Source organism: Hibiscus syriacus, unplaced genomic scaffold, assembly GCF_006381635.1.
Source record: "Hibiscus syriacus cultivar Baekdansim isolate YM2019G1 unplaced genomic scaffold, ASM638163v2 tig00116967_pilon, whole genome shotgun sequence".
Taxonomy (NCBI): domain Eukaryota; kingdom Viridiplantae; phylum Streptophyta; class Magnoliopsida; order Malvales; family Malvaceae; genus Hibiscus; species Hibiscus syriacus.
The window spans coordinates 81,838-92,619 of NW_024063491.1; the positions used below are offsets into that span (position 1 = coordinate 81,838).

Below are 10,782 nucleotides of genomic sequence, written 5' to 3' on the forward strand. Positions count from 1 at the left end.
GCCCTTGATAACCGGGAAATTACCTGAGCTACTTGTCGTTGTTGGAGAAGATTGGGGCTAAGCTTAGTCACTAGTGTACTAGGAGCCTGAATTATGTAGGTAAGTTACAGTTCATTAATTCGGTTTTATTTAGTATTGTCAACTTTTTGTGTCGTCAATTAATTTTGCCTAAGGTTGTGGATAGGAAAGTGGAGTAGATGTGTGCTAGGTTTTTCTGGAATGGGAGGAATTCTCCTACTGTTGGGGCAAATGTTTGTTGGAAGAGGAATTGTTTTCCTAAGGCAAAGGGGAGGCTCGGGCTTAAGTGTATTGCCTCCTAGAATAAGGCTAATATGTTTTTGCTAATTCGAAATATTTTGACTAGTAGTAACTCGATGTGGGTTGCCTGGGTTAAGGCCTACGTTATCAATGATGGTAATTTTTTTGCAGGTTGCTTGCAAAATTCGATGAATTGAATTTTGAGGAAGGTTTTTAAATTGAGGGGAGAGGTTGCTGCCTTTTTCTCTGGTGTTACTAATCTGAATGCAAAAGGGACCAGGTTGATATGGGATGAGATTAGGGACCGGGAAGAGAAGGTGCTTTGGCATAAGTTCCTCTGGTTCCCCGGCCATGTGCCTAGGTACTTGGTCATTGTCTGGTTAGCAATTCTTGATAGACTTGCCACTCGGGATAGGTTAGCTTAAACGAGGATTGCTTCTGCTAGTGCTTGTTGTCTTTGTGGTGTTGGTGAGCATTCTAGGGATCACTTATTTTTTGGCTGTTATTTCTCTAGAAGTGTTTGGGTGTTGTGATGAGTAGATGTGGTCTGGTTTGGTGGATTTCCTGCTAGGATGAGGAACTACAGCGGACTTTGGTGTAGAGGGGCAAATCCATACTAGTTTATATTTTGAAAGTGGGTTGTACTGCTACGATTTACTTTACTTGGTTGGAAAGTAAAACAAGGTTGTTCAAGGGCATAAGTCAGAGTGGGCAATCGATTTTTTATTTCATTGAGGAATTGATTAGAGTTAAATTCGTTGGTCGTTGTACAAATGATTTGTAGAGGGTTAACCAGACTATTTGTAGGGCTTGAGGGATTGCTTAGAGTATTTGAGGGCAAATTATCCAATATATATATATCAAAGACAATACAACAATACTCAAGTTTGAAAAACAACCGACTAAACCCTATATTAGTTGAGCAAAAACCACATCTAAAGTATACACAACTCCCAATTTGCAAAAAACGACCATAGTTTCTTTGAAACCAATCAACACTTTTTTTTAAGAAAGAAACCAGACAACACTTGATCGAACAATATGAGGACCTAAAAATAAGGGTAAATCATTTATCTAGGCTCTTCAATATCATATTACCTTTTATATTTAGTCCTTATATTATCAATCTAGCTCTACATTATCAACATTTTCATTTACTAAATTAACTTCAATATCATCATTTTGTATTGCTGAATAGATAATCTATTAGCATTCTATTCTTTAGTTATTTTGTTATCGTATCTAACTCTCTAAAATCAAAATAATTTTCAGGTCTAGTTGAACAGCTTTTACCACTTGCTTTGAAATCCATTATTGAATAAGTTGTTTAGTATATTGTTTCTTAGGATTCCTCCTTTAGATTGTTTTTCTTACCAAGTTGAACAAAAATAGAGTGGGTAAAGTGAGATAAATGGTAGATCCATAAACATTTTCTTGGATAGACATATATATGTATGTGTGTGTGTGTGTGTGTGTGTGTGTGTGTGTGTGTGTGTGTGTGTGTGTGTGTGTGTGGTGTGTGTGTGTGTGTATTAGTAACAAAAGAATTTATCATGTTCACCCTGAGTAATACATACATCTACTACTGAGTAAGATTAATATGAAGATATATTTTGACAAACTCTAACCTTTGGATGTTGATGTATCCATCTAAAATAGTTTTTCAAGAGCAATATGTTGAATATTAACAAGTGGGGCGACTGATTTTTTCCCCACATGGGTGGCTGAAGAATTCAATAATTTGGGCAGCACCAAATTGTTGAAATTGTCAAGTGATAATTACAAAATTGAGTCCTTGAATTTTAGGGTATTTACAAGTTAGTCCTTAAGCTTCAACTATAAATACCCTAGCTCATTTAGCTTCAATATCATCCCAAAATCCCCAAAACATTCTAGCTCTCTCTCTCAAGTGTTTTTGAAAACACCTATAATTTTTTTCCATTTAGTAAAAGATCTGCAGCAGTCCGGAGACGTAAGCAAATTAGCTGAACTCCGTTATCAATTTCGGGTATTATTTTTCCGCTTTTATTTCGTATTCTCACTAATCTGGTTATAGGGAAATTACTTGTTCTCGTTTATTTCCCAACAAATGGTATCATGAGCTTTTGGTTGTAATTTTTGTCAATTTTTTGTGAGGTTACTATTTATTACTATTCATGTGAATAGTGAATTTTGTGAATAGTGAAATTTGGTCGGCGATACGAATTTGTTGACGGAGGTGTTCTAATACACGGTGGTTCGCAAGAATTGTCAGAAACGATCCAAAAGAAGCCAGATTCGAGTGGGAGTGATGACTTTGAGAAAAAAGTTGATGAGTTCAAGAGGGAGTTGCTCAAATTCAAGGGAGCAATGAGTGAATGGGATGCGCTCAAGACCTTCTTGGAAGGACTTAGACTAGGGGCAATGCTCGGAGGAGAGCAAGGTAATGCCCACAGACATTCGGAGGCCATAGTTGTAGCCGAAAAGCTGACTGAGCTTCCAGGTGTCAAGTCAAGTAGCGATGTGTCGTCCAGGCCCATGCCTAGAGATAGTGGCAACAATGGTGGAGACAGAGAAAAGGTGCAGCAGAGAAACGGTAGAGAAAGCTCTTCGAATGGCCAAGGTGAGACATCGACTGTTCGTAGCCAAGGAAAATCATCGGGAAAGAATGACAAGGCTAAGTCCGGTGCGAAGAAGAAGGTGAGCAAATAAATATTAAAGTGCTACTTCTGTGATGGTCCTCATTTGATTAGAGGATGTCCCAAGAAGCGTCGCCTTACAGCCATCATGAATAGGATGGAAGAAAGAGAAGTAACGGGAATTAGCACAGTCGCAAGTGTTAAAGCTACCAAGCCAAAGAAAAGACTTGGTTCGATTGAGGGGATCAATACGGCCAAGCAAGAATCGAGACGAGGCAAGGCTGTTGATGTTGAAGCAACTGAACCCGGAAGAAAACGTGACGAGACTGCGAGTGTCAAAGCAGTCGAGCACAGGAAAGTACCCGGTGTGATAGCAAGAGATAAAGCCGTCAAGCCGAGGGTGCAATGTGAGCAAGTCCGCTCACAGTATGCCAAGATGGAGGTGTGGTCCAAGTTGAGGTGTCTCAGGCATAAAGGGACACTTAAGGAGTATGTGAGTCGATTCAGAAAACTCATGCTCAAAGTCCCAAGTTTGACTGAAGAATATGGATTCTTCACCTTCATGTTCGGATTGAAGCCATGGGCAAAGAAATTGTTGGAGCAAAGGGAAATCAAGGGGTTGTTTGAAGCCTTGACAACCGTCGAGTCTATCAAGGAATTTGGAGTCAAGAAGAACAAGACTTCCAAAGCAAAGCCAATAACCGAGGGTAGCGGTAAGAGATTCCGCGATGAAAGTCAATCAGAGGATGAGGAAGGTTGTTCCTCGAGTGGCAGAGAAAGTCCACCCAAAGATGAACCAGATGGTGGATCTGGTGAAGATGTGTGCAGTCTTGGCACAAGTTCAAGTGTCAAAGATGCTAAGTTGAGGGTAAGAGTCGAGCAAACGAGGGGGTGCAAACTTAAGATGCCAGAAGTGTTGCGAGATTACCCTAGGGGAGCTGAGTCATCCAAGGTGATTGATGAGCCCAGGATCGAGTTGTCCAAAGAAGATGACGAACCTAGGATCGAGGAGGCGTTGAGACTTGGCTCAATAAGGTTTATTTCTGCCAAGGCGAATAGAAGCCAAGTGCAAGAGAAGTTGGCCATGTCCAAGGAAGTTGTCGAGCATGTTCGAGTAGAGAACATGGCTTCAGAGACCATCATAAGAGAAGGGTCGAAGCAAGGGCTTGCCGAGGATGTTCAAGTGAGGAACAATCCTTCAAAGACTAGTGGAAAAGAGTCAAAGGGAGCCAAGACGTTGAGAGACAAGGCGACCACGGAGAAACTGCCCAATAACAAGTAGGTTTACAAGGTGGTGGCTACAGACAAACTGAAGTTGTGTTCAGCTTCAGTTGGCATGCTAGAATAATAAGACTAGAAATGATGTTGCATTGATCGAGGTGTGAAGACAGATTAAAATCAGTCTTCAAGTGGGAGATTGTTGAAATTGTTGAAATTGTCAAGTTATAATTACAAAATTAAGTCCTTGAATTTTAGGATATTTACAAGTTAATCCTTAAGCTTCAACTATAAATACCCTAGCTCATTTAGCTTCAATATCATCCCAAAATCCCCAAAACATTCTAGCTCTCTCTCAATTGTTTTTGTAAACACCTATAATTTTTTTCCATTTAGTAAAAGATATGCAGTAGTCCGGAGAAGTAAGCAAATTGGCTGAACTCCGTTATCAATTTCAGGTATTATTTTTCCGCTTTTATTTCGCATTCTCACTAATCTGGTTATAGGAAAATTACTTGTTCTCATTTATTTCCCAACACAATATACGATTAGCGGTGGTAAAGTTATAGGATTTAGAATAGCTGTGAGTGTATAGTAAACATATTAATGGAAGTAGGTGAATAGTAAAACATGATTGAGAATTCCTTAGCCTCTTTCCTAATATTAAAATCTTACGAGTTTTTTGTCCTGCTACCCTAAATACTGAATATTCTTGTAATATGGGGAACAAATTAGTTATTTATTTTATTGAAGTTGATCACTTTAAAATTTTATTTATATCAACTTCATTCGAAAATTGTTTGTTATTAATACATTTATGTTAACCTTAAAAAATATATTTGGATCCGTTAACGAGAACAAGGGTAATTGTCTATCTCAAATGATTCACCTTGTTGCTCTTTTTAAGCATGGTTTTGAGTTTTGAAAAGTGCTAAACTTTGTTAGGGTGGGCAAGACAGGTGAAGGACATTTTATTTCAAGCCAATCAACATTGATTTTCATTCTTAGTTTCTACATTTATTTCATTTCCCCCACAATAAATAACCTCCACCCATCTTACCTAAATACTCTTTATACCCTCATCTCCCGTAATTAAGATTTTTATAGCCTTTTCTGACCATGGGTGATATCTCTAGAATTCAGACACTTTTGCTTTGATAACCAGGAAGATGATGATCATATCATACGTCAAGTTTTTCAAAGCTTTATATTTTGAATGAATCCTCTTATTTTAACTCAATTCATTGTTATTATTATGTAAAAGGATGTGTATCTTTGAATATCTAAAAACACTCAATTCAATCGATTGTGTAAAATATGTTATACCACATAAATATGATAATAAATATAGGCGATGCCTCAACCTAACAACCAAGCTAAAAATTAATCACTTCTTCTTACCACGTTTTAATTTAGTTGCTTCAAAAACTTCTTCTATTGCCTTACTGCACAATTTGTGGAAAATTAACCATTTATTATAAGTAGTTCCACAATTTTATTTCATCACTTTAAATGCAGAATTCATGTGAAATCTATCTTATTTTATTTATCATCAATTTCTCAACAGTTTTATTATTATTAAAAAGGATAATTGCATTTTTTTTATTTATCACCTTTTCCTACCTAGTGTTTAATGAAATTGCTTAGCACTCCTTTATTTATAGTGAAGGTTAAAATGGTCTAACAGCAGTAACTATATTTACAACACAATCGGCCATCTATTAATGTTATATATTGCTCTCATATTTCTACTTCCATAATCATCTCATATTCATCGCTTTCAAAACAAGTTTGAACTTGGTTTTTCTCATGCATATATATTGGTCCAAAGGCAAATTGGAAAGGATAAAAATCAATGGGGAGATCTCCATGTTGCGAGAAGGTGGGGTTGAAGAAAGGGCCATGGACCCCTGAAGAAGATCAAAAGCTGTTGGCTTACATCGAACAACATGGCCATGGAAGCTGGCGTGCCTTGCCTCTCAGAGCTGGTCTTTATCTTTATATGCTTCATTTTTAGCTCTTCTGTATGTGCTTTTGATCATGTATTTTTGTATTTATAGGACTTGAGAGATGTGGAAAGAGTTGCAGGCTTAGGTGGATTAACTACTTGAGACCTGACATCAAAAGAGGAAAGTTAAGTTTACAGGAAGAGCAGACCATCATTCAACTCCATGCCCTTCTTGGAAACAGGTATAATTACAGTCTCATTTCAGCACTTTACTTGCCTATTCTAATCATTTCATATCTACAGGTGGTCTGCCATAGCTACTCACTTGCCCAAGAGAACAGACAACGAGATCAAGAACTACTGGAACACACATCTGAAGAAAAGACTGACCAAGATGGGGATCGATCCCGTCACTCACAAGCCTAAAACCGACTCCGCCACTGCTAACCCTAAAGATGCTGCCAACCTCAGCCACACGGCTCAGTGGGAGAGTGCTCGCTTAGAAGCTGAAGCTAGATTGATCCGAGACTCCAAACTAGTCATCCCTCCCCAAAACCGCCTGGCTGCACCCTCTTCCTCCGCTCCGAGACCGCAATGCCTTGACGTACTGAAAGCATGGCAAGGCGTCGTCTCGGGGTTGTTCACTTTCAACGTCGACAGCCTGCAGTCACCGACGTCGACGTTGAACTTCATGGAGAGCACAACGCTGCCAAGCGTTGGAATGTTGAATGACAACTTTGCTTGGAACTCATCGATACCTTGTGAAAGTGGGGGTATTCTAAAAGTGGACAATGAGAGTAGTGAAAGTGAGTGGAAATGTTTGGAGAAAGCGAACCAGAATCCAATGGAATTGCAAGAAATGGACTTCTCCTCAGAGGGTGCATGGTTTCAAGAATTATTCGGATTTAATGGTTTGCGACTTGGAGAGGAAATTAATCTGCAGAATGATTCATCAATGGAGACTCAAGTACTAGAGATGAATTAAAACATAGGCAATGTTTCAACATATCTGTTGGTTTCATCTGTGCTTTGGCCTTTGAGATTAATATGTGATTAGGTATAGTCTAGAATTTGAATGATAAGTGCCAACACTTTTGCAAAAAGCTTACCTAAGTCGCTTTGATAAAATCAAATCCAAAATTTAAATGCTTTTATTTTAACACAATTAATGAGTATTCTTTCCCTTTGTAACTCTAGCAACAACCAAACTGGAAGCTCTTTCTTTTCTGATAACACTATTATATTTAGGGTTTTTTTTCCATATGTACATAAATAAAGATAAATTTAACACAACTATTATTTCCTTAAACAGTTCATGATCATAAAGAAACAAACATCATATTGAATTGCATGTATATATTTTAATAGTCTAGAGTGTGGGGTTGTGTGGTACAAGAGGTCTGCAAAGGAACAGTGATGGTAAACCGTTGCTGGAATTTTCAAAACCAGCCGATTCAGGGACGGTTCTACTAGCCGAACTCTTGGCAATATAATCATTTATTTTGTATTTCCTAGCATCTGAATGGAAGCTCAATTATCGCCTCATTACTACTGTCGATTGGATCAAGGATTAGGGGTGTTCACTGTTCACTGTCGATTGTGTATGTTTTTTGTTGGTTCTTATTGCATTCCATAGAACGTTGTTTTTTATGTAGTGCTGCCATCCTTGGCTAGCTTAGTTATAACCATGGAAGTCATACGTGCAGTAGATTCATTCCTATGAGATTGGAATATGTAGGTTTCATTTCCATAAATAGATGAGACCGATCTTGTCAGGGGGGTAATCTGTTAGCTATGCGAATGCTTTTGTGAGCTTGTTTCTATGCCAAGATCAAGTGATTTAGTGATTTATGGTCTTCCAGTTCGTGATTTAGAGAGGTTCCTCATTGATTGGGTTGATCAAGGTGGCGAATCGTGTTCTTCCAGAGACTAAGCATGGTGCTTTGTCCAACTCTTGATACTTGATGGGAGTCGTTGGTTCTTATTTTCTTTTGGGTTAGTTTGGGTGATTTAATGAGATTTTACCTTGTCATAAGGATCAGTTGCAATAGATAGGGTACTATGTATCTGATAATATTGTCACTACATTGTACTTGTTGGATCCTTGATAAAACGTTGGACTCTCTTTTCCTCTTCCACTATCTCGAATAAACATTGATTCCGTTATCTAGAGTGAATATCTCGAATAAACTTTGATTCCGTTATCTAGAGTGAATATAAGACGGTATTTGTTCATTATCTTTCTTAATTATTGACATGCATGAACACATAATTATTCAAACTTAAGATCCCAAGGGATAACAACAATTACTTTAAAAGTGTTTTAAGTGTTTTAATAATTCAAAGGTACATTCAGATCGAAAACTTTTCACTGAAGTGATACATCTAAAGATGCTCTACCGATATAGCAGCTTTAGTGTGTTGCTTCTGTAACAACCACAACGTTAGACAGCCTTCTTAGGTGTTTTCGATATATTATGAGTTGTCAACGTTCGTTTCCAATTTATTCTAGTTATTCAGATTTAAATGTCAGTTTTTTTATACAGCTCACATACAAATAAGAATATATTAAATATTTATTTAAATAAAATACAATAACTTTGTTTGGGTATGACATTTAATTTATTTGAAGCTCTCTTGGTCTTCCAGGGAACGTTTACGAGCTTTGAGGTTGAGCTCCAGGCTTTGAGGTAGCGGAGGTGTTCTCCCCCTGCGGAACAGAACCACAAGAACCCTCACTGTCCGGCAAAGATCAAATACCTACACAATTTGATACACACTATCTTTAAGAAAACTCATACACCACATGTAAACAGTTGGCCATCTAACTAACTAACTAACCGATGAGGCTTCGATCTCGGCGACACCTTCACATCCTCCCTGCATCAAGTCACAATATTTTGCAGCTTCATTCTCATCTTCGAATACCTGTAAGACGACAGTTTAAGGTCGAAGACTGAAAAAAAAAACTATGATAAACAAACAGAAAGAAAGAAAGAAAGTCAAGGATTGAAGTCGAGGCTTCTATCGAGAACTACGAGAAGTTACCGGTCCTGGAAAATGAAGTCATGCCATAGGGCATAATGCAACAGTACTAAGTTTTAGGCATGGAGAAACAGAAAGCAGAAAAGAATTGTAAAGCAGAGTCTTGCAAGCCCTTCATTGATAATCGACACTACACATTGAAAAATATCCTAAACACTGAATCATTGATACTTACAAGTACTCCTTCCCTAGCATCCTCCACCAGCATCTCAAACTTAGTGCCAGATCTAGGCTGTTCAGTTCTGTTCCCACGTCCAGAACTGCGCTTTGCTCCTTTAGAGAACAATAACCCAAGTTCCGTTTCAACTTCACTGCTAGAAGAAAAGAATTATTACGACAAGGCAGCCATGAGAATAATTCAAGAAAAGATTATATTGGGGTTTCGAAAATAAATTAGACCTGCGGTTTCTTCGAGTCTTCATTGTGCACAACTGGTTTTCCTTGTGAGTTAGCACGTATACAGGTTTCAAAGGGTCTCTCCATGGATTTGCCTCCAACACTGAACAAAGATTTGATGTATCATTAAGCCATTAAGAAAACAACAAAGGCTGTCAAATAAATTAATAGCCATTATCCACACAAAAGCATATTGCACACCAAGTACATACAGAAACCCATACTCTGCATATCTCAAGATGAAGAGTCGATGTTATGTTGCTTTAGTTTTTCATTTTTTGTGATGAACTCATGCTGCAAAACTAGGAGAAACTTGCCTATACACCCAAGTCCAACTATGTAGAATATAAATGCTGCCGGCATGATTGGTTAGTCCTATGGAAGAAGTACAAACTATGAAATATAGCAGATAGCATATTGCTATTTGAAGGATAAACTCAGAACATATGTATTTCAAGATACAACTCAAATCAGAAGCAGGTAGACAAGTAAGCTAAACAGAGAGGGAAGAATAGGTTAACAACAGCCAAAATCTTAAGAGCTTTTACCATCATAACTGCTACTATCAAAAGTTTGCTGCAAATGCCTCCTCATATCATACGCCCGAGACGAAACCCGTTTCAGAAACTCGCTGGAAGTAGATGGAATCGTACCGTCCAGATGAAGCGCCCTTTCAACCTCCTCTTTCTCACCACCATCATCATCATCTTCTTCTCCTCCTCCTCTCATATCCCCACCGTTAAATTTGCATTTACAATCAACAACTCGACTCAGTCTTCCTTTACAAGAATTCATGCTAAAGAAAGACGACAAGCGAGGAAGACGGGTATTCGGGGCTAAGGGGAAAACAGAAACTTGAGGACGATGCTGCCGTTGCGTCGGCAAGGGGTTGGTCGGAGGTAAAACTATAGATGGAGAAACCGATGACAGGGAATCCATGGTTGTGTTTTGTTTTCTTTTTTTCCTCTTTAAGCCCTAGGTTTGTTTCGGTAAAGCTCGGGCTTCTTTGCAAGAGGATCTTCAGGGATTCAAAGGCGTAAAGATGGCAACTTTCGTTGCCGGAACAACAAGAGGAGAATGAGAAGTTTGCTTTTGTTTTGTGAACCTCTTTCTTCCTTTATGACGAATGAATCTGCCAGATTTTTTTTCTCTGCGGAGGTGGACCAACCCAAGGTGCTGGGACAGACCGAACACAATCTAAGGGTTTGGATCCATGTCACGTGTCATGGAGCAAATTTACATCGTATATGATGATCCATCATTGGGGATAAACCAAATTTGGACATGGGATTATCTCTA

At 38.4% G+C, this 10,782-nt stretch overlaps 2 protein-coding genes across 2 annotated transcripts; one reads left to right on the forward strand and one right to left on the reverse strand.

Annotated features, from left to right (window-relative positions):
• Positions 1–5,872: 5,872 nt before the first annotated feature.
• On the forward strand, positions 5,873–7,109 carry LOC120191354 (transcription factor MYB106-like). The gene is made up of 3 exons (XM_039194316.1): positions 5,873–6,082; positions 6,155–6,284; positions 6,346–7,109. Exons 1-3 carry the CDS (start codon positions 5,950–5,952, stop codon positions 7,025–7,027), a joined length of 945 nt encoding a protein of 314 aa, XP_039050247.1. The 5' UTR covers positions 5,873–5,949; the 3' UTR covers positions 7,028–7,109.
• A 1,424-nt stretch (positions 7,110–8,533) lies between these two features.
• Positions 8,534–10,563, reverse strand: LOC120191356. The gene is made up of 5 exons (XM_039194319.1): positions 10,032–10,563; positions 9,487–9,586; positions 9,263–9,398; positions 8,884–8,970; positions 8,534–8,802 (listed from the first exon to the last, which is right to left on the reverse strand). Exons 1-5 carry the CDS (start codon positions 10,420–10,422, stop codon positions 8,665–8,667), a joined length of 852 nt encoding a protein of 283 aa, XP_039050250.1. The 5' UTR covers positions 10,423–10,563; the 3' UTR covers positions 8,534–8,664.
• Positions 10,564–10,782: the final 219 nt, after the last annotated feature.

Excerpts from the sequence above, each read along its gene's own strand:
- LOC120191354 (XM_039194316.1), top strand. The coding sequence starts at position 5,950 with ATGGGGAGATCTCCATGTTGCGAGAAGGTGGGGTTGAAGAAAGGGCCA. Across the intron at positions 6,083-6,154 it reads TGCCTTGCCTCTCAGAGCTG|GACTTGAGAGATGTGGAAAG; the intron begins GTCTTTATCTTT and ends TTGTATTTATAG. Across the intron at positions 6,285-6,345 it reads CATGCCCTTCTTGGAAACAG|GTGGTCTGCCATAGCTACTC; the intron begins GTATAATTACAG and ends TCATATCTACAG.
- LOC120191356 (XM_039194319.1), bottom strand. The coding sequence starts at position 10,422 with ATGGATTCCCTGTCATCGGTTTCTCCATCTATAGTTTTACCTCCGACC. Across the intron at positions 9,587-10,031 it reads TGATAGTAGCAGTTATGATG|TGTTGGAGGCAAATCCATGG; the intron begins GTAAAAGCTCTT and ends ATCTTTGTTCAG. Across the intron at positions 9,399-9,486 it reads AAGACTCGAAGAAACCGCAG|TGAAGTTGAAACGGAACTTG; the intron begins GTCTAATTTATT and ends TTCTTCTAGCAG.